Source organism: Takifugu rubripes, chromosome 4 (genome assembly GCF_901000725.2).
Source record: "Takifugu rubripes chromosome 4, fTakRub1.2, whole genome shotgun sequence".
NCBI classification, from domain to species: domain Eukaryota; kingdom Metazoa; phylum Chordata; class Actinopteri; order Tetraodontiformes; family Tetraodontidae; genus Takifugu; species Takifugu rubripes.
The window spans coordinates 9,309,278-9,334,027 of NC_042288.1; the positions used below are offsets into that span (position 1 = coordinate 9,309,278).

General features: G+C 45.3%; 3 protein-coding genes across 5 annotated transcripts; 1 reads left to right on the forward strand and 2 right to left on the reverse strand.

Moving 5' to 3' along the window:
• Positions 1-709: 709 nt before the first annotated feature.
• fancl (FA complementation group L) lies at positions 710-15,990 on the forward strand. The gene is made up of 14 exons (XM_003963906.3): positions 710-1,013; positions 1,297-1,355; positions 1,457-1,517; positions 2,278-2,334; positions 2,597-2,694; positions 6,064-6,160; positions 7,534-7,602; positions 10,473-10,623; positions 10,718-10,801; positions 11,309-11,354; positions 12,313-12,394; positions 15,098-15,214; positions 15,543-15,614; positions 15,720-15,990. Exons 1-14 carry the CDS (start codon positions 912-914, stop codon positions 15,753-15,755), a joined length of 1,131 nt encoding a protein of 376 aa, XP_003963955.2. The 5' UTR covers positions 710-911; the 3' UTR covers positions 15,756-15,990.
• LOC115249587 (RNA polymerase II subunit 5-mediating protein homolog) lies at positions 12,752-14,745 on the reverse strand. Its single transcript, XM_029835349.1, has 2 exons — positions 13,939-14,745; positions 12,752-13,896 (listed from the first exon to the last, which is right to left on the reverse strand). Exons 1-2 carry the CDS (start codon positions 14,681-14,683, stop codon positions 13,691-13,693), a joined length of 951 nt encoding a protein of 316 aa, XP_029691209.1. The 5' UTR covers positions 14,684-14,745; the 3' UTR covers positions 12,752-13,690.
• Positions 15,715-24,550, reverse strand: vrk2 (VRK serine/threonine kinase 2). Of its 3 annotated transcripts, none has more exons than XM_029835347.1 (15): positions 24,395-24,550; positions 23,654-23,788; positions 23,517-23,572; positions 23,327-23,362; positions 22,990-23,059; positions 22,297-22,384; positions 22,013-22,121; positions 21,810-21,902; positions 21,587-21,719; positions 18,515-18,635; positions 17,788-17,837; positions 17,526-17,704; positions 16,587-16,718; positions 16,036-16,277; positions 15,715-15,856 (listed from the first exon to the last, which is right to left on the reverse strand). In XM_029835347.1, the coding sequence occupies exons 2-14, from the start codon at positions 23,781-23,783 to the stop codon at positions 16,065-16,067; spliced, it is 1,410 nt and encodes a 469-aa protein (XP_029691207.1). In that variant the 5' UTR covers positions 23,784-23,788; positions 24,395-24,550; the 3' UTR covers positions 15,715-15,856; positions 16,036-16,064. The 3 variants fall into 3 exon arrangements, with proteins under 3 accessions (XP_029691207.1, XP_029691206.1, XP_029691208.1); XM_029835346.1 differs by having other exon boundaries at positions 15,719-15,856; positions 16,071-16,277; XM_029835348.1 differs by lacking the exon at positions 23,327-23,362 and having other exon boundaries at positions 15,719-15,856; positions 16,071-16,277.
• Between the last annotated feature and the right edge of the window lie 200 nt (positions 24,551-24,750).

Genomic DNA, 24,750 nt, shown 5'->3' on the forward strand with positions numbered 1-24,750 from the left:
TGGTTAGGTGACCTCTGCACATTGTTGCATCAGACCTGGAAGCTTTTTATTCTTTTTTTTAAGTGTAGTACAGTTAAGGGATAATTTTTGAGAATACAGTGAACAGATAACAAGGCCTTCCTTTTCTTACTCGGCCTAATCCCTGTCCTCACAACACATTTTTATTTAAAAATCTACTTTGTCAAACCTGTCTCTATTCACCGAAGAGTGCTGTTAGCTCAAAATGACACTGAGCAAGCTCAAGGTTTCACAGGTAAAACTTATTAAGCAAAGAATTGACAGTGGAGCTGAGCTCAAGGGTGCCTAAATGCTGACTGTATTATAGCTACCGTTTCCTGGCTGCTTTGGCATCATTTTACCAGTGTAAAATAATTACACATAGCAACTGGGCATCTATTGATCAATGTATATTATTATTAATAGTAGTATCCGCAGCAGCAGCAGCAAAGCTTATCTTGAATTTTACTTTGCACCATTTTGCACTACTGATAATAATTCCATGTACTTTTGACATGTACATATTGTCATTTATCATAAATGAAAGGTAATTGCATCCTGTGTTCTTCATTGATTATTATTGAGATCGGCAACGGCTTAGATTTAACCATTTATATTGTTTATGTATAAACATTTAGGTTTGTTATGTTGTGTTTAAACAATAACGTCGAGTTAGGGATTTCCGACGTTTCTGGCAAGTCAGTGAAGGCAGCGGGATGACGTCGTTGTTTTGGTTTTCACAGCGCGGGAAAGTTCCGTTTGTTTTCTTCGTGTCTCCTTTAACAGAGTTTCTGATCGATTCTGCGACTTAACTGCTTTACTAAAATGTATTTTTTTATAGCTTGAAAAGCCCTCGAACAGACAGACTTCTATCTTCTTTCCAACGTTCATTTGCCAGATCAACCGAGAAAAACATGGATGTTAAAGCGATGGAGGCGTCGATGATAAACGACAATCCTGTACTTTTACCTCTGAACAAGGAGAAAACTATCTATGGCGGCTTCATCACAGTCCAGGCGAGTTATCATGTCGGGGATGCACTTGTATTCTAGACGTCACTTTGACAAACTACATCAAAATATGTACTGTCGTGAAATTCTGCCGACAGTTAGATGTGTCATATTCGTGTTTCGTTTCCTTAGCATTTAGCACGCTAGTAGAATGGCTAAAGTAAACAACTATACTTATAGTTGAACAACTACATTACTAATTGAATTAGTTGCTTTAACGGGAATTTTTTTGTTCTGCACACCTAGTGATTTCAATGCTAGTTACATACTTGTATTTAAATTCCTACAGGAACGAGACTTCAGGGTCAGAATCACGCTTCCGCCAGACCGCAAGATTACTGGTGGCAGGTAGGACTCGATTCCCTCCTTTCTTGAGAAGAAACAGGTGGTTATGACATCAGTAAATCTGTAATTTGTCTTTTTTTTAACTGCATAACATGATTTTACAGGCTGCACTGCTGCTGGCAGTTAAAACACCTGTTGCGGGGCTACGAGCAAACAGTGAAGCAGGTAAAGACTCAGACCCATAGTTCTGTTAGGCAGGTAAAGACTCAGACCCATAGTTCTGTTAGGCAGGTAAAGACTCAGACCCATAGTTCTGTTAGGCAGGTAAAGACTCAGACTCATAGTTCTGTTAGGCAGGTAAAGACTCAGACCCATAGTTCTGTTAGGCAGGTAAAGACTCAGACCCATAGTTCTGTTAGGCAGGTAAAGACTCATGGTTCTGTTATGCAGGTAAAGACTCAGAACCATGGTTCTGTTAGGCAGATAAAGACTCAGAACCATGGTTCTGTTAGGCAGATAAAGACTCAGAACCATGGTTCTGTTAGGCAGGGCACCAGTATATGCTGCATCGCGTCTGCCACCTCTGGCTCTTCCAGATATTTTACCTTTTTTGCCATGTCATTTTCCCTTTGTGGGTAATGTGGCATCCTTCCCGTGCCCTCTGTAAGCCATCAGGCTCGGCTCACTCAAGCTGAGAAAAAAAAATATTTTACACTGTTTAATTAACATCGCCTGGAAAATGTCCCTATTTGTTATGTGGCCCCTCAGGGTTATTTGGATGAGATTGATATTTCACCTCCGGCTGCAAAGTTCATTATTTTCACAGCCTCTAAGCTATCATTAATTATTAAAGCTTGTGGCAGCCTCCATTAATCACAAACTCTGTGTTTGATTTGAATGGCTGACTAGAAGAAAAAATAGACAGTGTCACTTCATTATCCTCCAATTCAAAGATGTCTTTTCTCTCTCATTTGACTCCTCACAGAGGCTGCAGCAGTCGGACAATCTTGTCACTTTTATTCTGGAGCTGAAGACCATCCTGGTGAGCAGGTTGTTAGCACGGTCACTTTGACACTGTTGCTTCATTTACAGGAAGTCAATGAGAGCCTCCAAGCATTATCAATAACCCCGGCTGTGAAGCACACGTGCATATTAAACTTTGATTGATGTCAAGCGCATCAGCGTCTGATCGTGTCTGTTGTTGGACCCGATTCACTTTTTCCTGGATAGTGTTTATTTTTACCAGAAAGACAATGTGGCACCATGAAAACAGTAGCTAAGAAGCATTCAATCTGTCAATGCAGGAAGTGGGTCTGAAGAGCTTCCCCGAGCACCAGTCCATCCCGCCTCCGCAGTATTACTCTCAGCTCATCTCTGAGATGGAGACCCTCGGGTGGTCCAAGTAAGTGATGACTTAGAGATGTGATGCTCTCGCCGCAGGTGGTGACTTAATGTCACAAAAATGATATACCTGTTTGTTTTCATTACGGCCCACCCTCAGCAGTCACCTGACGCATCCGTCTTCTTTGTGCGCCTTATAAATGATTAGTCTGACGCTTGTTATCCCTGAATGGCCAGTATTTACAACGTATAATTCCATTTGTGGTCAGTCTAAACGTCACACCTGTCCTCTCCTGATGAGGACAAGTGCGAGTATCCTTGCTTCTTTTTAGTTGCCTTACGGTGCGAGTCAGGTGGTAATCAGACGACAATTAACTCCTAATGAATGACACAGTAGTGAATCCGCCCCCGCCTACGCAGTCCCAGGGGACTCGGACAGTGATGTGCCAGGGATCGGCCTTGTTTCTGCTTCTTTGTCTCAGAAAGTTGGGCAGCGTTAGATTTTGCTCTATCGTAAACATGAGTAGACACTTGTAAGCGACCAGAGAGAGGAGAAAGCAGTGAAGCGGTTCATGATATACGTACATGACTGCTTTTACCTAGAGGTGATATTTATCTGCCTTGTTTTTGTTTGTGAAGTGATTTAAGAGGCGGCGACGTCACAGCTCCACCTTTAGGGATGCTTCTTAATGACGGCCTTATTTTTAGTTATTAAGTTATGGCTAAATTTAGGTCACAGTTAATAATGTTCAGCCCTGTGTGCAGCACACGCAAGTCTTTTCTGAGGGAGGGGGAGGGTGGAGATATCTCTTCTCCCCCAGCTCGGATTAAGCCTTGACTACCACACTCATTTTCCACTTTCCTATTAATGACCGTGGCTACAATTATGATATTAGCAAAATGCAAATGGATCTAATTGAAGACTCTCAGGTTGTAATAGGAGAAAGAAAAGGGAGGGGGGGGCATATGCCGTACGTCGGAAGTGGGACCACATAATTTCCAGTGTCGTGTTACGGTTAGAAAGCATTATACACAGTGGACCTCAATCTCCAAAGCACTCGAGATTTGCTTAGCGTCTTAATTGGGATGGGCCATGCTAATAGCCACCAGGGGTTTTCAGCTGCAGATTGGGCCAGGTAAGTGCGCTTGTGCGACCACTACCCCCAGTTTGTCTCCATTTCTGCATTTCGGTGTATGGTCATCTTAATTGGCTGGAGCTGGCATACTGTGCAGTAATGAATGGAAAATGAAGTCAAGAAGGTCATCTGCTGTCACTCTGGCGCCTCAAAATGCCCTGGAAGGCTCATCGGGCCACAGCTGGCCATGCACGTTCCCGCCTTCTTTGTGTACGCACAAATCATCATCATCTCCTCACAGCATTATCAGCCTGTCACACAGTATTCCTGCTCCCTGACGGCGGTTATATTGAATAGCTGAGGCCTCTGCCCATGAATATTAAGTGTTTTAATTTATACATTTTTACATTTATAATATCCAAAAAAAGCAAAATCTTTTAGAATCATCGTGGAAAACCATCCATCTCATCTGCGCACGTCATCCACATTGTCCTCTTCATGTTTTTGTTTTCAAAAGGATTTTTTTCTGCAGCAAATGTGAGCGCTGCATATGTGTTTATCTGACTGTTCATTAATCACTCTACAGACGTGTGTGGAAAAGATATCAGAGATGCGCACACATACCGTGCATATCCGCACGTCTGAGAGCAGCTCATTCAGTTGCAGAGTTGCAAATGGGATGCTCTCATCAGCCCTCCCAGCAGGACGTCACACTCTTTCCATCACGGGCGAATACCGACGTCTCCTTTCCAAGGGTTTGGAGGATCTGGGGTGTCCGAATCAAAGTCCTGATTTGAGTCCCTGCAGCGATACCGAATTAAATTAAGTCAGTGTAATGGAGCCATCCAGGCTCTTTACTTCCTGTGCTGATGTTGATTTGAGTTGCTTATGAAGTCATGTGATGAAGTCATGTAAGCAGATGGAGATTTTAATATGCAGATGTGGTTTAGAGATGGTCAACTGAGGAGTGAGAGAAGAGTGAAAGCCCACATTAATCAGCACAAAAGACAGTATTGAGTTGGCGTGCGTGTATGTGTGTGTTAGTATGCACACAGCTCTGCAGCACAGGTGCCCTTCGCCCGTGTTTGATTGCAAGCGTTTGAGCGAGCAGACACTTTTATGAATTGGGCACATCCGACACGTCTCTTTCATCATTCTATCACTTCCCTGAGCGCAGCGCGCACATCAGTCCTTGCTAACACGCTCCATAAATCCTCTGCAGATATACAGCCATGTCAGCCTCAGTACAGAGTGTCCATCAGAACACTATAAATCCAGAAGAGGACCGTCCGAATCCTTTGTCTTGGATCGGTCGTCACTCCTCGGGTCTCAGTAGACCACGGGAGGAGGAGGAGGAGGTGGTGACGCTTCCTCATTGTGTGCTGGAGCAGCCGTAAATCTGACAGCTTTTTGTCCTCAGTTTCAATGGGTTATAATTAGATCAGGGCGGAGTGGTTCTGATTTACGGGTTGACTCAAGCGTGGAAATATGGGCCTATCCTAAGGTCACAGGGAGACGCATCACTTTATGAGGGCTTGAATCCAACTCCTGCAGCCGCTGCAGTCCTTGTGGTGCTCCGTTCTTTGCTTTTTTGCCCACCTCATGGAAGAGGGAGGGTGCCGTTTCAACCTGTAAACATAAGGCTCCCACAGGAAAATGATATGACGGTGTTCTAATTTAGGCTAAATCCATGAATTCTCCATATTTTTCACCAAACTTAATTTGAGGTTAATCTAAGGCTAATCTAAAACCTGCATTATTTTCCAGTCCTTGCTTCATAATGATTAATTTTGGCATTGATGCTGCAGTGTGAACTCACTCAAATACATCAGGTTTAACAAAATGAGCCTGCCCAGAGAAAATCTTAATATTGTTTGAAATGGTAGATTAGTAAGTGTCAAAATCAGGGATGCAAATGCACTCTTTCAATAGAGAGTGTGAAGTCCTGAATGCTTCTCCAGTTTTGCAGCCAGTGCACGGCTGGATTAGTTGAGTGCAATTTGTTCGTATTTCTGTTTGGACATTTAAATAAAAAGCACTGCTGAAGAAGAATGCTAATTAGACAAGGCGAGGAGAATGGCGTGGAGTTATGCGTTGTATGTTTTGGGGCGTGATTGTGAAGCTGCAGCCTGATATAATGTCACCACGCTTGTACCTGCAGTGATAAATCTGAATGCAGAGCCGATGTCTCAATATTGCTGCGTGCAGGCGTGATTAACAACGACTGATGGCTGTTGTCGCTTTACAGAGTTATGCTTTCCCTTCTCTGTGAATAGATGTTGATTTACTGCTCTGTGTGTGTGTGTGTGGGTGTGTGTGTGTGTGTGTGTGTGGGTGCATGTGTGCATTTTCAGGCTGCTTTTTATCGACACGGCGTTCCAAACGTTACAACTGAACGCAGAGGACTCCTCAGGACGGCAGCACCTCCTCACCGTTAAACTCAAGCCAAAGGTGAGACACACACACTCACACACACACACACACACACACACACACAAAGGAACCCACGCGCAGCTCATTGTCACCGCAAAAATTGAGCATCGCCGAGTGGAGTACGCTGCAGCTCGATGTTGACCCGTCACCAGTCTCAATCCAAACAGGCCGACTTTCCCCAAACGCAAGCGGAATGTTCAATTTGCCGATAGCAAATCAGTGATTTGCATCTGCGCCCTCAAATCTGGGTCAGACTGGAGAGGGTGTGGAGAGACATGATAACCCACTGTGACTGAGATGCAGCACAGATAAAACTTCTCCACACAGACCTCCGCGCGTTAGGAGGAAGCCGGTACGCCCACGTTCATCTGCATAGCTGCCGCCGAGTGCAGCCGTGGAACCTTTAACTGCTGAGGTAAAGGTAAACGCAGGCTGGGGGAATGTTGGCACCACACACAGAGTTGGAAATGTTTGCGTGTCACACTTCTCCAAATTGTCAGATGAGAGGTGAGGACTGTGTTTGATGAGATGTTCCAGGAGCGCACCACAATTTGGGCTGATTTCACTCTTGAATTGTGGATACAGTCAGGCGGCGCTCTTTCGATGCGGAGCGTGGCAGAACACACCGCACTTTTGCATCCTCTGTCTCAAAATGCTCGATTTGTATTTAAATGTTGCGACATTAAAGCAAATCTTCCATTAGAGTAAACCTCTAATCTGAAATTACCGTCCAGCAGGACGTTAGGGCTCAGTGTTAACCTTCAGGCTATCGATTACATTTATAGTGCTTTCATTTCTGCTGATATTTTAGGTGTTTAGCTAAATGCTACAAGAGGAAATATATATTTAATATTTTACTTGAGCAATAAATCTCACAGTGAGGTGGCGCGTTCCAGAAATCATTTGTGGGTTCTTCCGTAAATCCAGATGACATCCATCAGGGGACGAGGGTGGGTGGTAGGACCCCACTCGGTGCCCACCTGCCCACCTGGCCCTGTTCACACCTTTGGCACACAAAAAAAAAGCTGGGAGTCTTCCTCACCTTCCAGCTGCCTCCACCCGATCCAACCACGGGGTCATCCGCTGCCAGGCGCAGTCAGAAGGCATCGCCGGGAACGCAATGGAGCGAGACAGAGCGCGAGGGAAATGATGCAAAGCTAGCTGGGTGTTGGAGGAGAGAGGAGGGAATCTGAAAAGCAACTTTCTGAAGGTCATTGTCACTGTCACGCCGGAAAACACTCGCACGAGGAGTGAAGAAGATTGTTGTAAAGCTGGACAGCCTCAAAATGTTGGCGTTGAAGGTGTACCGCCACAGTGTGGTCGCTGTGAAGGTCGTTGTCAAGATTTCTTTGAAATGATGTAATCTAATGATCCTGTTCTTACATCTGCAGCATCCTGCCGAAGCGCCTGACTGCTCCGCTGACCTGCCTCTGCCTCTGCTCATAAACTGGACACCACAGGTAGGTAAAGACCCGGGAAGAACTGCACATTTTGAGAAGTTTGAAAGTGTGGAAAGCCATTCCATAATATGCTGGGGTCAGTAACGACTAGCACTGCCACGCCTTCTACAGCTGAAAGGATCAATACTGCTCAGTTTATTTGCACTCATTGATTATTTAGAAGTGATAAATATGGTGAACCTGAGGCTGGTGATAGGAGTTGCTTTGTCCTCTGCATCACATCCTCTGTGAGCTTTAACACAGCCATCAGCACCTGACCCTCCCAAACACACACACACACACACACACACACCACCACTATCATCCCTACATAGAAGAAGGCCGTGCATGATGCCCTTGCACCAGTGTCATAAGCCATAACTGTAATCTGCTTAGTGATTGACTTGCTGATGATCTCCCTCTTTGACCTTTATCATCCGCGTGCTCCGTGTCTTGTGTTAACGAACATAAAGTCACCGTTGTTTGAAAGGTCATTGTGGATGGACGCCTACAGGACAGCTCAGGGACACATTTGCTGTACTGTTTTTTAATCTTAGAGGAGTTACTTAGTTAGTTACTTACTTAGTTACTTAGTTTGACTGACTGACCTTAACAGCCTCGGTGACACTGAGTCCTCTACCAGAAACTCAGCTTGTCTGCTTTTTCGGTCCCCAGACGTTCCTCCGGGCACACTCTTTGAAGGACATTCATCTTGTCCACTTCAGCTAACACACAAATATGCTGATTCGACCGCTCGTTCACTGTATCCACCACAGAGTGTGTGAGATCATTTTGGAAGAGAGGGTGTTCTGTATGGTCACAGTGTCACAGGTCTGTTTGAGGCTTAAGAGCTGGTTTTAAGGTTTAGGTTGAGTGGAGGGTAAAGGTTAGGCATTTAGCTGTTAGGACAAGGGTAAGGGGTTGTGGAGTGTATTATGTCTGGTCAAGTCCTCACAGAGATAGATGTGCCAGTGCATATATGTGTGTATACGCGAGCACTGGCGAGCTGATACATGGCAGGTGTACAGTGAGGACCCGCCTAGAACAGCGCTGCCGTATGGAGCCTGTCGACCTGCTGGGTCGCTGATGGATCTCCAGTACGCTGCAACATGAAGTGTGTGTATGCGAGTCTGTGTATGTGCGTGTGTGTCTGGAGGTGGGTGAGAGCCTGTCTGTCGGCCGTACTGACATGTTCATTTGAATGAGTAATTATTGCCTGCTCTGTTGCAGGGCCAAGACATGCCAGTCTGCGCACTGGTGTGGAACTGGAATGGGAAGAGAAACAAGTGTGTGCGCGTGTGTGTGTGTGTGTGTGTGTGTGTGTGTGTGTGTGTGTGTGTGTGTGTGTGTGTCATTGCTGTCCTTTGTACTCGTAGACAACGCAGAGGTGAATTTTAACAATCTAACCCTGCACGATTTAAAGAGGGAGGAGCTTTCTCCGTCTGAATTAAAAACGTAAAGGTTGGCATAGATGCAGCGGTCACCAAACCCTGTTTTCCCATTGGTTTAGGTCACGCCAATAAATTCTATTGTGTTATTTAATTTAGAACATATTAACATTAATGTTTATCCTTCAGAGTAGACATTTTCATTATAAAGGCTTTGTCATGTATTAAGTTCAGTCATGAAAAAAGCTATTTTAAGCTATATTTCTTAATAATTTGCCAGCACCAAATCAAACAACTTATAAAATCAAGTTGAAAACCAAGTTGCCCCCACTGCCCCTATTGGTGGGCAGCAGTACAGACAAGTATCACCTGAGTGGTCAGAGCAACAAACTCAAGGGTCAAACACAGTGGAAGAATTCTCTGTGTGTGTGTGTGTGTGTGTGTGTGTGTGTGTGTGTGTGTGTGTGTGTGTGTGTGTGTGTGTGTGTGTGTGTGTGTGTGTGTGTGCGTGCGTGTGTGTGTGTGTGCGCGAGCATTTGTGTCCTGTGATGATCTGGCCCCCAGGGTTAATCCCCTCTCTCACCCAGTGACTGTTGGGATAGACTCCAGCACAGACCCCCCCCCCACCCTGATTAGAAATAAATGGCGGTTTACAGAAAACGGATGGACGGGGGGAAAAAATCCGATGGGAGCCTGCGGAGCCAAAAATGAAAATCAACATCCGGCACAGTCAGAGGCGCGAGATGAAGCGCGTTACTGTCCGACACAGGAGACGCACACCAGCTCTGTTAGCAGCTGTCAGTCAGGGGAGGGGCCACTCGCTGCCCGCCGCTTTTAAGGACTAAATCGGGGCCGTCGGCTGATGGCATAAATAGATACTGTGTGGTCTCTTTTATGCTTTCCTGCAGTGTTCTTCTTTCCATCTTCATGTTCTCACAGATACAGCTGGAATTCAATTATCAGCTCTTTTTTTCTTTTCCCCTCCCTGTTCTGGGCCGAGCGTCGTTATCCTGAGCTGTAACCGTAATCATGCCACTGGCATTAATTGGGCTGTAATTGCTGAGGCTCTCAGCACCTGGACGATGCTTAATTGTGTGCACTGTGCTGGCACAATGACCCGTAATTTTTTTCCCCTCTCATTCCATCCGTATTGCACTCCAACACCTCTATCAGCCTCCCTTTCACCAACATGCTGTGTAGGTGCCCTAACTTGGGCTGGTTTTTTTTTTTTTTTTTAGATCTGCAGGTTTGGATGATTTGAAGATTTTTTTTTAGCATCAAGAGAGGATTGTGGGAAAATAGGGGAAGCAGAAATGAGTCAAAACAATTTTCACATGTTTTTCCACCCCTCAACCAACATCATACCTCACTGAACCTTTTTAACTGTACCCATAATGCATTGCTGCACCTTGCACCGCTCTGTACTGTGTCAGGTCAAAGGCAAACACATGTATGCCTGCAAGTCTGTGGTGTTCCTCAAACTGGACTTGATTTGTTCCTCAGACTACTCTGGACCAGCTTTATGGCCAGTTCCTGCTGGTTCTGGAGTCTTTGACCAGGTTCTGGGATGTTCTGGATGAAATTGACAGAAACACCTGGATTTTGGAGCCGGAGAAGCCCTGCAGGTCCGACACCATGAGGCGCATTGCCATTGGTACCCTACTTTTGTTTTTGGCGCATATGAAAATGGCCCAAGTGATTTGAGGCGTGAAGCCTGTTTTTGATGAAACCACCATGTCTATTTCCAGGAAACAACGTGTCCATCAAAGTTGAGGTGGATCCCAGACATCCGGAGATGCTGCCGGACTGTTGCCTGCTGGGGGCCGAGCACGGTGGGTAGACTGTCAAGCTGAGCCAGATCAGCCCAGATGACAACATCTGTTCTGAGGACTTCCAGAATGACATTTTCCCTCATCAGCTCACTATTACAGTTGTCAGCCATCGTTTTTGTATATGCAAGGTCGGCAACTCCTAGCTTGTTGCCTAGCAATACAACTTGTAAGATATTAAACACGCGCACACTTCAGTCACCCAGATGGGCAGCACACCTCCAGACATGATGGGTTGCTCAGTGATATTGCTTTTTTTGCATGCAAGTCTAATAAATAGTGAATGAAGTCTCCTGTGGAACAGAGGATGTGACGGCTTCTCTCTGCGTTTCTGTGGTGGACAGAATAACACCACAGCTAATTAGCTCATATGCAGACTGTTTTGGGTTTTTTTATTTGGGGCTTATGTACAATGATGTCCCTGCCGATCTTTTCAGATGCAAGAATCAGATTGGAGGTTTTTTATTAGTGTTCCTCGGTATAATAACCACATCTCTTCTGCTGTTGCAGTGGTGACGCCTTTAAGGAATAAGCTCAACACCAATATGCACTTGTGGTAAGACTCATGTTGGTTCTTAACTGAAGCTGTAATTCAGTGTGTTAGATTGATCACTCTGCACTGTTTTAACTTCATTTTGACAATATCGTCAACATTGCATAAACCAACAATGCTGCTACAGTAAATAAGCTTCTCAACTAAAAGATGTTGGCACAGTTACGAGTGAAATATTCAGCACAGAAGTATGAATATTTGCAATAGAAGGTCCATACAGGTGTGGCTTGTAGTTATCTACTACCTCCAGCAGGGGGCAGTGAATGTGTATTTAGCAATAGACAATTATACTTTATTTCATTATAAAATCCCATATTAACAAATTCACCAACCACACTTTCAGTTTTGGCATAATTATAAATTAGCATATACAACAACTTTGGCATCAAATTTCTTTCCTCCTACTTCTGCTGTTAGTAAATGTAGTAAATGTCATTTTGCCGTTCAATTTGTTTTGTATCTGTACATTTTATTCATATGTTCTCCATCATTTCCTTTACAGTACCCTTTTTACTCAGGGGTAGGTGGGTTCCTGGTCATTTCTTAAGACTAGCCTAACGAATAGATTAGTCCTCACCAGCTAAAACCAGCTAACTAAATAATATCTGTGCATAATTGCAACAGAATTTGTCATCTGCAGATAACTCAGATGAACTCTAGAAAGCCTCTCTAAAGAGTAAACAATGACAACTGTAGCATAATTATCTTTGTGTCTCCTTATTTGAAACATATAATAAAAATCTTATCAATATTCCCATCACACTACAGTGTTCCCAACACACTAGCCTCGTTTGAAAATGAATGTTGGACTTCAGATGAATCTCAGTTCCATGTGGAGCAGCGTAGATGTTTTTAAACACCACTGGTGAAAGTCTCCTAATCGTCCCCTAGTGTTTTCGCAGGCTCATTTGCATGTGGTTAATTAGTGTGAGTGAAGGAGCTGTCTGTGGTCTGCTGGCAGGAACCCGGAGTCCGACGTCTTGCACAACCTCCAGGATGTTTTGGAGATCGAATTCCCATCACCTGCCTCCCACGAAAAATCTGTATGTCACTGTTTTTTGTTTCCCGTTTCCATCTCTAACATCCTTATTACCTCAGGAGCTCCGCGGGCGCGCGCGCGCGCGTGTGTGTGTGTGTGTGTGTGTGTGTGTGTGTGTGTGTGTGTGTGTGTGTGTGTGAGCCGTGCATTCACACTAAATGCGTTTTTGAGCTTGAAGTTATAAGGGGGCGGACATACGCTTCTGTCCATTTTTCCTTATTTTTCTGCGTCTCCGTTTGGTTTTTTCCACAACGTGGGCACAAATTCTCCTTTAATTGGGTTGTTTACAGAAAAGATCATTAGAATTACAAAGATGGTAAAATTCTCTGCACTATCAAATTGCTTTAATCACACAAAAATTGCTCATTCCTTCCCCCTCTTTACTCCATGCTTGGGTCAGGAGGCCAATGTGTTTATTCACCATCGCCGTGGTGATTAATGCTGCAGCTTCATTAACATTCTGTAGAAAGTAGCAAAAAACCGAGATGGCCAGATATTGAGTTTATCCTCCCATCCTGTACGTTGGTACCCTCAGAAAAAAGGTGACTTGTGCAACAAGCAGCGAATAAGTGAGGCCACACCCAAAGACCCTGCTCCTCTGGGGGAAATGGAATTAAATATCCAAGAAATCCCTGACTGTACTGTGCTGTTTGCTAATGCTACTATTCATCTTTAGCTTTATGTTAACAACACCAAGAGAAGCAGCCAGCTCAAAAAATTCTTCTTTAGTTGATAACTTAAGAGCTATGAGCTAACAAAGTATCAAATTAGTCAATAAATGTATCAAAGGAGACCCACTTTTCTTGGTGTTTATGATTCGCCTGTTTTACTGGAATCACGATGTTGCATGAAAGTGCTTCGATTAAGAATGAAACAGTAGAAGAACGTGAAGAACGAAACCTTTTCCCACTTGATGGGAGTTTTTATGAATTGCTAGTGTGTCCTTTCGGCTCGCTTGTCTGCCCCCGTCACAAGGATCTTAAACTGAACACAAATTTGGACGAGATTTTGGGGGAGAAATTTCCTCCAAAAGGCTTTTATTTTTTAAGTTTAAGGTGCTTTTTCTGGTCTCACGGATGCTTTTTAATGGCTTTGGCCTCCTTTCTAAGAACCTTAATGCAGTGTTTATAGCTTCTTTCGAAGTCTCGAGCCTCTTCCAGCTGCTTCTCCACCTCTTTATACCACTGGTTTATGTCAGACTTCTGTTTCTGGAGAAAGCTGAGCTCAGACATGTCTTCAGTCTGGTCTGTGTCATCTTCACTGTTCCCCACATCTTCATCACTGTTCTCCCACATCTTCATCAGCTGTTCCCCACATCTTCATCACTGTTCTCCATCAGCTTGTAGCTGTTCTCCACATCGTCATCACTGTTCTCCACCTCTTCATCACTGTTCCCCACATCGTCATCACTGTTCCCCACATCGTCATCACTGTTCTCTGTATCGTCATCACTGTTCTCCACATCTTCATCACTGTTCTCTGTATCGTCATCACTGTTCTCCACATCTTCATCACTGTTCTCTGTATCGTCATCACTGTTCTCCACATCTTGAGCCATGTCTCGAGTGACCTTCTTCTTTCGGACATTCTCCTCCCAGCTCTGCCTCTTTCTCCGGAGTTGTTTATAGAAGAACTCGAGGATCTTCTTTGGCAGAGACTTTTCCTTTCTCTTCTTTAGCTTCTCCTCACAACAGCTATGTATTTTTCCATGATTACTAATCATTTCATTTGCACTCCGCAGGTCTTTCTGCAGCTTGACTTTAGTCCGTAGAGCAGATAACTCCCTCTCTCTGGTCTCACGCTTTTCATTGAGTATGAACAGTTCGCCCTCCAGATTAGCATTCTCAGCTTTCCGCTCCTCCTCCTCTTGCACGAGACGCTTCATTGTCTGGTTCATGCTGTTCCAGCATGCTGGAGAGCTGCTTTCATCTTTACACAGCTTGTCCATTATCCAGTCATTGTAAATGTTTACAAAGCCAACCACTTCCTTAGACATTCGAGCATTAAAACCTCGGATCTCTTGGTTGTTTTTGATAACCTCCTCGATGAGCTCAGAGGTGTCCTCGACGATTCTGCTGCCCACTGTGGAAGGTGGGTTCGTGTAAGAGAGATACAGTTTATTGAAGAAAGCCTGTGGCTCATCTGTGGTCTTCAGCATGGAAACTGGCAGCTTGTAGCTCAATAGGAGCTCTCTCATGGCACAATAGTGCTGATAGTGAATGTCATTTTCTTGCACAAGGTATTCTAAAACTTTCTCAGGTCTCATGGTCTTTGCCATTTGTTGAGATGTCATTTCAATTTTTGTGACTAAGTGCTGTTACATGTGCGTGCATGTGGAAGCATTAAAGCTTTGATGTATTGAGCTTTGTTTTGTGGCAGTTTTTTTGAGCAGTACTTTTGTTGTTACTACGGTGACGCTTGAAAACAGTCAACTTCAGACGTGTTGGCGTGTTTTTCACACACACACACACACACACACACACAGGTGGTCGTGGCGATACTGGCCTGCATGGTTTGGCTGCATCGACTACTGTGTTGTTGAGTTGAAAGTTCTAACAGAGTTTCCTCGCTCTGATCATTTGGGGAGCCGGAAAGTTCTTCCCGTCCTCTCGTGGGACAGGAAGAGTGAGGACAGAGCTGCCGTAAGTCAACAGGTTTTTGCTCAGAAGCGCTGACCTTCCACATCTGTACACGTGTGTTTGCGCAGAGCTTCAGCACTGAGTGTGGGATCTGTTACTCGTATCGTCTGGAAGATTCCATCCCTGACCAGGTGTGTAATGACCCCCGCTGTGGCCAGCCTTTTCACCAGGCCTGCCTGTACGAGGTACGGACACACACACACAGGAGCAGGCTCAGTTTTAGTGTGATAGTGGAATTACTCATATCTGATAAAGATCTGGTTTTAAGAGAAGAGTTGTTATCCCTTTTTTTTGGTGGTTTATTTTTGAAGGGAACATTTAAAAAGGTTTAAGTAGGAATCATTTAAGGGAGATTAACAAAAAGTTCTCTTTTTATCACCAGTCTGATCTTTTATTTTATTTTGAATAAAGGGAACTTTCCACTTTTGTTTGTATGAAGCTTTTATAATTTAAAAAGTTCCTCAGATGTCCTTGACATCATTTTGAAAGGAACTTCTTGTCTTCTTCCCGCAGTGGCTTCGAGGGCTCCCCTCCAGCAGGCAGAGCTTCAGTGTCATTTTTGGAGATTGTCCTTACTGCAGCAAGGTCGGTGTGTCCGTGTCCAGGAGTGGTTTTCCACTCATTTCACCTGAGGAAGCAGGTTGCTTCCCTATCGTTCCGAATAACGCGAGGATTCTTTATGTTTTACAGCCAATCACTGTGAAAATGGCGCCTCAAAAGTCATGACAAGAGCAACACAACCAGGAAGAGTCCGTTTCCCTGACCATCTGCCTCATGTTGTCAAGGTCCCACTCTGGTCACATGACTGCACTCTTCATCCTGCTGATCTGTGGGTTTGATCAATGTTAGGTTGGATTTATATCTTTATTATTTCAGTACTTAAGTCTCATGCACAAGGTTCAAATTTCCAGACATTCTGGATTTTTCTAAAGCGCCGCATCAATAAAACTCTTCAGTTTATCTCTAGCATGAATCTCTTATAAAAAAGCATCAACACAATTTTTACCTTAAAAGGTAAATGTGTGACAGGTGGAGTCACACCTGTTCGGGCCTGGGTCCTATCGGAGGACCCCTCAAATAACGAGCAGAGATGGGCTGTGGCCTGGCTTCATCCTCGCTCTCCTCCTCCTCCTCCGCCTCCTCCTCCTCCTCCTCCGCCTCCGCCTCCTCACTGGTATGCTCTTTATAAGTGATCCTAGCTCGTGGCCTCAGTGATCTGCTGCTTGTAGGTAAAGCTGAATCTGCTCTCTGAACAAACAGGGACAGTTCTTCAATAATTGCTCATCAATAGGAATCTATCAGTTCCATCATCGGCAAGTTGATCTTTCTAAATACCATTATTCCATTTTACATTTCTTCTCGTAGGCTAAACATCCTTGTGTATTCTCAGCCGTATTCATCCTAAATTATTATAACATCTTACGTTTCATGTAATATAAGCTCGTTTTGAAGCTGATCTTCATTATGTGGTTATATTCCTGTTGCCACGTTAGGATACTAGCATTATGCTAACAGGACGCTACTGTAAGAGTTGGTGGGTGTGGCTTCACAACTCACCTTTGCCCCCTGAGGTTTACTGAGGGGAGGTCCTCTGATGTAACGCGCTGGCACTGGTCGAGTCCTCATCTCGTCTTTCTCCTCTGTGTCCACGGGCTCAGCTTTAGGGGAGGTGGTGGGTTGTTCTGGTCCCTGTTCACACAATTGGAGGTTCTCACTTGTTTTTGCTTTCCTGCTGATAATATCGCAGCTAAAGCCGGTTCTGTTGTTCCAGTGCTAAAATGAAAAAGATCTTAAGCACAAGCTAGTTTTTGGGGGGGGGTCATGCCTTGAAATTGATAAACTGTGTAGGTTCTTGGATGGTTTGTGTATACACCTTGAGATCATTGTTGAGTGTGGACTAAATATTTGGGTCTTTGCTGGACCATCTAGACCCAAACACAGAGTTCAGCTGACTGTGTTTGCACTAAAGTGAACATTGCAACTTTACATTTACTTTCTCCTCAATAAAACTCCCCACTCCATAACTGTAATAACCCATAAAACCATCACTAGTGGCAAATGATGGGGTGAATATGTCCACCGAGTGGCCTTTATCTCTGCTGACATTTACTCTCTCCACTAAACTGCCAGTAAATGGCCACTTGTGTTTATTAAACTGGCCAGCACTTTAGCATGGAAATTAAATATCAGGAGGAGATGAAATCAGAGCATAATTGGAGACATCGGCCACGTGCCATTGGCATCAATTTCTTCAAATTGGGCCATCGAGAGGGCACTCGCCAGGCCAGAGGGGGGTCAAGAAGTGATTGTGGTGAATTGGTGGAGAATTGCATTTCTCCTTCAGCTGCAGACCTGCCGAGCCCTCGCTGCTGAGGGCTGTGGTGGGAGGGACGCAACAGTTGAGACTAGAATCTGTGCAACCGCCGCTGGAGAATGTTGAGGCCACAATAGAAATGTGAACATTATTTATCAGCTCCGATGCTCTGGCGTTCCAACCTCATCGCTGCTGGACATCTCTGGGGACTCGTTTAGGGGCCCAGCTGTGGGCCCCGTGGACAGGGAGAAATCAAGTCCCTCACTGGCACCACTGGACAGCAGGTCTTGTAGATGCTGGTAGTCTGGCTTTTCTTGGTAGGCCAGCGTTTTCACATGAAGGAGGAATTTGGCCACCTCCTCTGAAAGACAGAAGGAAAGTGAGCTCCAAGTCTCGTAGTTTCGATAGTAATGGACACAGCGGGTGAGCGGGGGCTTATCTTACCTGTGTTTGCAGACAAGTGCTTTACCGAGTGTGGCAGATGATCCATCAGACTGAAAGAGGAAAAAAGCAATGAAGACATACGGGGAGGAGGGGAGGGGAGGGGAGAAGAGAAGAGAAGAGAAGAGAAGAGAAGAGAAGAGAAGAGAAGAGAAGAGAAGAGAAGAGAAGAGAAGAGAAGAGAAGAGAAGAGAAGAGAAGAGGGGGAGGGGAGAAGAGAAGAGAAGAGAGGAGAGGAGGGGAGGGGAGGGAGGGGAGGGGAGGGGAGGGCAGGGAGGGGAGGGCAGGGCAGGGGAGGGGAGGGCAGGGGAGGGGAGGGGAGGGGAGGGGAGGGGAGGGCAGGGCAGGGGAGGGGAGGGCAGGGGGGAGGGCAGGGGAGGGGAGGGGAGGTAGGAGCAGGAGAGGAGGGTGAGGGGAGGAGAGGAGAGGAGGGCAGGGGAGGGGAGGGGAGGGCAGGGGAGGGAGGGCAGGGAGGGGAGGGTAGAGGAGGGGAGGGGAGGGGAGGTAGGGAGGAGTTAGGGGAGGGGAGGGAGGGAGGGGAGAGGGAGGGGCCAGAGGAGGGGAGGGGAGGGGAGGGAGGGGAGGGGAGGGAGGGCAGAGGAGGGGAGGGGAGGGGAGGGGAGGGGAGGGCAGAGGAGGGGAGGGGAGGGGCTTCATCGGAGCACACACTCGTCTGTCAATACTGACATAAACAATTCAGGTCCATCACAGGCCAACTGGAGAACCTCACCTCTCCTTGGCCTTCTGGACCTGAATCGGGTCTTTGAGGACATTGTCCCAGGGGAGAGTGCCACACAACCAGTGAAGAAGACAAAAGCCCAAAATTTGTAGGTCTCCACGTCTGGATGGAGCTGAAGAGGGACAAGAAAGGCCGTGAGAGATCCCTGTTGCAGGTCAAACCATGCAACCAGACAGTGGAACAATATTCCCAAACCGATCTGAAATATTCCACACAGGACTTCTAGAAACTCGGTCCAACACAAGGAGACATGCCTTAAGAAATGACCTCCTCACTGTCGATCCATTTTATGGAGCCGTGGGCTTAATCAGTTCCACGAAGACACTTCCAATAAAGGGGTCGTCAGGCGATGCCATGACATCATCTCCTGTAACTTTTATGTAGACGCCCTCATTCACAGTCTGCTTCATGATGTTTCACAACATCATCAACAACAACATTTTATCAGCCTGAGCCTGAGGCTTTAATATCCATCTATAAAAAAACAGAAGGACCTGGATGAAGTGATGGCACCTTTTCATTGTTTTTAACCCAACAGCCCCACACTGTTACATTTAGGTCTGTTTGGCATCAACATCCTGTTATTACGCAACACTCGGTTGCTCCACCGGCTACTTAGAGACACCAAAAGAGCAGCAATTCCCTCGGTGCCTCTCAGCTGTATTCAGCATCACTGCCCTCTGGACGTGCTCTGGGCACCTTTCAATGACAGATGTGGGGTTTTTGTGACACGCACGGGGACGGCGCAGAGGGACACAGGCGTGAGGGGGGACGAGGATGCTTGAAAACTGCACACGTGAATACAGGACACACATCACTCCCATGTTGTCTACATGGTTTAGACAGGGGTGAGGTGGTGGCCATGTTAATTATCTCCCATTGTCATTCATATTCCCTACAGCGTGCCGCAGTGGCGCTCTTAACCCTCCCGATTCACAGCCTTGTCATCTGGAGACGGTCTTCTGTCCGCCACACGCCCACTGAATGCTGGTAATTACATCGTCTGGTTGTAGGTTCAAAGGCTGCTGCGTTCACCAAAGCTCACCATGGCAACCCATCCACATTTTTGCCACAATTTGTGCCGTGGGTCAAGGAAGGGGAGGTAATTGTCCAGAATTATCCAACACTTGTGTGTTTGTAAGCAGGTGCTGAAGGGGAAAGTTTGCATGTTTGAGGGTGTTCAGGTCTTTAAATCAGAGGTATATCAGTATGTATTTGCCTTTAAAACAATGATCATCTCCATGCACGCACCTTTTAACATTGGTTTCATCTTTGATGCCGCGCAGGAGAACGTCTGGTTACTTACAGAAGTACAACTGAAGTAAAACATAACATTGGGGGGTGGTTGGGAGGGTAGCTCAGTCTGTTAATGACTGGGCTGGGAAGCAGAGGGTCCTGGGTTCAAGACCCAGTGCAGACAAAACATTCCACAACACCCTCAGATACCTGAGCAAAGCACCAACCTCACAAATGGTCACATAGGGCCCAGGACCCCAGGAAGACTAAAACAGTCCTGATAGGATCTTTTCCATCTAACTTTACCCTTCTGCCATAAAAGACTCTGAACACCAGACTGGAGGCAACAAGGATCTTGTTGAAATGGAGCTTATCTGCAGTCCAGGCCTCACTTTTGCCAAACATCAGACTTTCCACACTACCGTGGGATGGAAACTGGAACTGGTGAAACAGAAGCTGCAGCAGGGCCCAAGGATGCCACATCAATGGTCACTGAAGAGAGGGAGCGCATAGATAACCACCAGTTGATGCGTTTCCAATATTAGCTGGGGGGAGTTTAGAGACCTGTGCTTCTGCCATGTGGCTTTTGGGCGATTTGGCCTCATTTACAATACAGACTATTTAAACATTGGTAAATCTCTGAAAATGATTGGTGAGAAGAGCAAACGAAGATGTACAGATGTTATCAGAAATGCTGGGTTTGGTGGGTGGAAAACGCGGAGGAAGAGGCCACAAAGCTTCACACACAGGCTGTTCGTTCCCAGGTCATTCAAATGGCCTGTATTTATAGCCTTATAGTCACCTTTGACCTTTCAGTCACACACATCAGACGCTGGTGGCTAAGATAACCTGCAGAGCCCACCTGCTCAGGTTCACCCCCCATCACGTAAACATGATGGGAGAGAGATTCAGGTCGGGCTGATGACAAACTCAGCAACTTCACAACTGCAATTATATTAATCAGGCAAAAGTAAAGTAAGAGTCTCTCAAACACACAATGGTGCAATTCTGAGGTTCGTTACAGAACCAGCACACGTTTCCACATTCAGAAATCCCAAAATAGGAACAGGAAAAGGCGTGTGTGAGTGTGTGAGAGAGAGAGACAGAAAGGGGATTTTAGAGGAAACAGTTTTGAACCAGTAAACAGAAGTATTAAAAAGCCATTTGTTGCAGCTAAAAGCCTGCAGCCATCATGTCTGACAGATCTTAAGGAAACTGTCGCCTTCTTCTTGCCCTTGTACTGTAGAAATACACCAGCATTATCCAGAGACTTCATTCTCTGCTGCTGTTCACTTTGTATTTAAATCAGCGCATAATCACAATAATCCTGACTGAAGGTGCGAACGTGAAGAAGGATAAAAGTTGCTTAAGTGCTCTGACTCATGAAAAAGAGATCAGGAATTAATTTTCACATGTTAATTGAACTGAGGTCTTCAGCGCGTGTTCCCCAGCATCTTCCTGACATGGCAGAGATCTCCCTGGAATGTTATCCACCATCCGTCGGTGGGCCTGACCCGTGAGAGCACTGCTCCAGCGCCACACAACAGAGGCACAGTTGGGAGGAGAAGCTGTAACTGTTCCAGCGTAGAAGCCCATTCTCATATTGGCAGCAGCTGGAATTCTTTCCTACACCCACAAAACCTTTTGGCCTCTCTAATGACTCACCTGAGTTGACGGGCTAAAGCGCTTTGGGTGGGGAGCCTCACCCTGGCCCGGTCTGGCCCACAGTCAAACCAGGTGCAGCCTGGACTCATGCACTGACGCGCACCACATTTCTACTGATGAACTGATGAATAATAAAACTCTATGAACTCGTAGGGTTCTTACCAAGGCCTCTGTGAGCATCAAGGCTGGTGTATTCAATGGTTCCATTGTGGCCCTTCTTTGGGCATTCCTTATATTCTTTGTGGACCCCAGCAGGACAGTATCTGTATGACAGCCCATAATCAGCCAGGTAAACCTGCAGCACACAGATCATTAATAATCATCTTAATTCCCCTTCTAATAGATATATATAGCACATCATGTTCATTGCAGGGTCCAGTTTGACCTGTTCAGGGTTTCTGTAGCCCAGCAGAAGGTTGGCAGCTTTGATGTCGGCGTGGACGTACTCGTTCTCATGGATGTACTCCAGCACGCTCACCTATGGGTCACACATAAAGCACCGTGTCAGTGACCTCGACCAAAGGGTCAACAAAAACGCTGAGCTTGCATCTTTACATGACGTGAGTGAACGTGAAAGTCTCATCTCACCAATCTTTGTCCGAGCTGGAGCACAGTGGCCTTTTTCATTCGACCTCCGCTGCGCTCACAGACTTTCTGGAGGTCACTTCCCAGACGGTCGATGACCATAAAACGATAACTGAATTAAAGGTCAAATTATTTTTGTCTCAACTAAAGAAATGGAAAATGAACAATGTTTATAGGAAATATAAAAATTATCTGGATTAATCAAATCAATCTTTATTTATATAGCGTCTTTTACAATCAAAATTGTGTCATTAACACCTAAAAAGATCTGATTTGATCAGTACAACCTCCCATTATCGTATTCAGCCAGCCCAGCTCCCCAGTATGTTGGGATGCCCAGGAAGTCCAGTCTCCTGCTTCTCTTCCATGATTTAACTGCAACAAGTTTAGAAAAGCATCACGTAAATCTGGGTAAGTGTCCGATGTTGAGCCTACTTGATGTAAGAGATCACTTCTGCAAAATATGAGGTCGTCAAATTTCTGGGGTTCCTTGGAGACCACCTAGTGAGACCAGAATATGCAGAATCTCAGGCAGTTGGTTGGACTGACGGCAGTCAGAGAGGCTCATAGGTCCAAAAACTATTGATCCACAGCCTCCACATCTACATAAAAATGTTCAAGTCACGTCTCCAGCTTATCCTTGAAACATGCAGCTGTTCAAACATCCATCCTGCAGAGCGCACGCAGGGCCAACACAAAGTGGCGGCCCTGGCTCGGGGCTTGACGGCGACTGGCCTGACTGGCACGACTTCAGGGGCTCAGCAGAGGCCCAGGCATCATTAAGTGCTTCCTGTCTCACTCTGGTATAAAAACGAAGGCATCAGAGGCTTCAGATGAGCACAGAGAGCTGGGAATGCTAACAGCCACAGAGGTGCTTCTTTGCTTTGGCTTATTATTAATTACTGTGTGGCAAAGCACCTGCGTCTGCGGCCGCTTTAGGCGAAACACTGCCAGGACAACTGGAAGGCGGAGGTACTCACTCTTGTCTGGTTTGGCTGCCCTCTGGTAGAACTTGAGCTCTGTAAACAGGGGTCCATTCTCCAGGTACTCCTGCATGTACAAGGATGCAGGATCAAAAATTCCAGAGGAGCAAAAAGGGTGGGAGATCCAAAAAAAATTAAACAGGTCACCACTCCCAGATAAACATCTCAGGGATTTTAATACATTAAGTAGGGCTGAACAATTAATTAAAATCTAATCAAAACTGAAATCTGAACTAACGTGACAAGCAAAGCGTGATTCAGTCTGCAGCTCATGACTCTGATCTCATGGTTATTCATGTATGAAATCATGCATAAATCATCCACGGCTCCTCACCAGCCAGTGTACAGCAGACAACGACAACCACAGGGTCTAACAAGTCAAAAAAGCAGAAGTGAAGCCGACGGTTTCAAAAGAGCTGCTCAAAACACCTGGAATACCTTTCAAGTTATCTGGCTTTGATTAACCTAACACAATATCTTAAAGGATAACACACGATCTGTGGCAGAATGGGGTCCGTGTATACCATTTTTATGACAAAGGCAGTATCTGATGCGACGGGTCTGCCCACGTCCTCGGAGGCTGTAACACAATGAGAGACGGTGAACACTGTAATCCCAGGATGGAATACTGGTCACCGGTAGTCTAAAAACAAGCCAGTACCCAGATAGATCAGGCCAAACCCTCCTTGGCCGATGACCTTCCCCAGACGCCATTTCTTCTTCTGGCTGTCGCTCAAAATGAAGCCCTCTGGCAGCGGTTTGGGAAGCGACCCTTTCTTTGGGGGAGCCATTCCAACTGTGTGGAAGAAAACAGTAACTTGAGGACAAATGACTGTTTTGGAGCCTATCTGTGGTCAGCGTGCACCAGGGAGGAATACGACCTGGACATGCAACCATCATCACAGGCCACGTTATCGACTCACATTGACACAGGAGCAGTTTAGGGCCTCCGTGTCAGCAGATGTAAATAAAGCAAATTACAGTTCAAAACTTACTGCTTCGAGGTTCTTTGAGTCATTTTATTTTCAAATATTTTAACATTATTTTAAAGGTTATTTTAGATTTAGTAGATAAATTAGGATATTGTATTCAAACGGGGATTTTGACTGTTGCTAAAATACTTTCTTTTTTTTTTAAAGTGAATTAAGTCTTACTTGGATTGATCGTTAACGTATGTTACAACAGCCCATTTCAAATATTTCAAATCCATCAGTATTTCTCAGGCAATATTGTGAAAGACTAATAGTTATAAAAATTAGAACGGTTAAAATGGGGGGAAATGCTTAGAACAAAGGTGAAATCAACGCCGAACTCAAAAACAAACGATCGAAAAACTAACTTAATTGAGCCAGTTAGGACACATCTGCAAGATAATTTAGATACTGGTCTTAAAAATACTTACGGGCAGAAATATTCGAATAATAAAGGAATCGAAAACGAAACGTCCGATGTTTTTTTTTTTTACATAAATACAGTAGGATACATACAATCAAAGCTCAGCATTTAAACATTTTTGACCACAAACACTCCTCTTGCCTCTCACTCACAGCACTGAAAACTAAACAGAAACACTTCCGGAAAAGTTTCAGTTCCGGCTTCTCAGCCAATAGGAAGAGAGGATTCATATACACCGATACCAAGTGTCCAATAGAGAGCAAGAAGAGGTGGGGCTACGTAGTATCACTAATCAATACCTTCATTAATTAACTTCACTCATTTATTTTTCAAAATGTCTTTCGCACAAAGGTCCTTAACAAA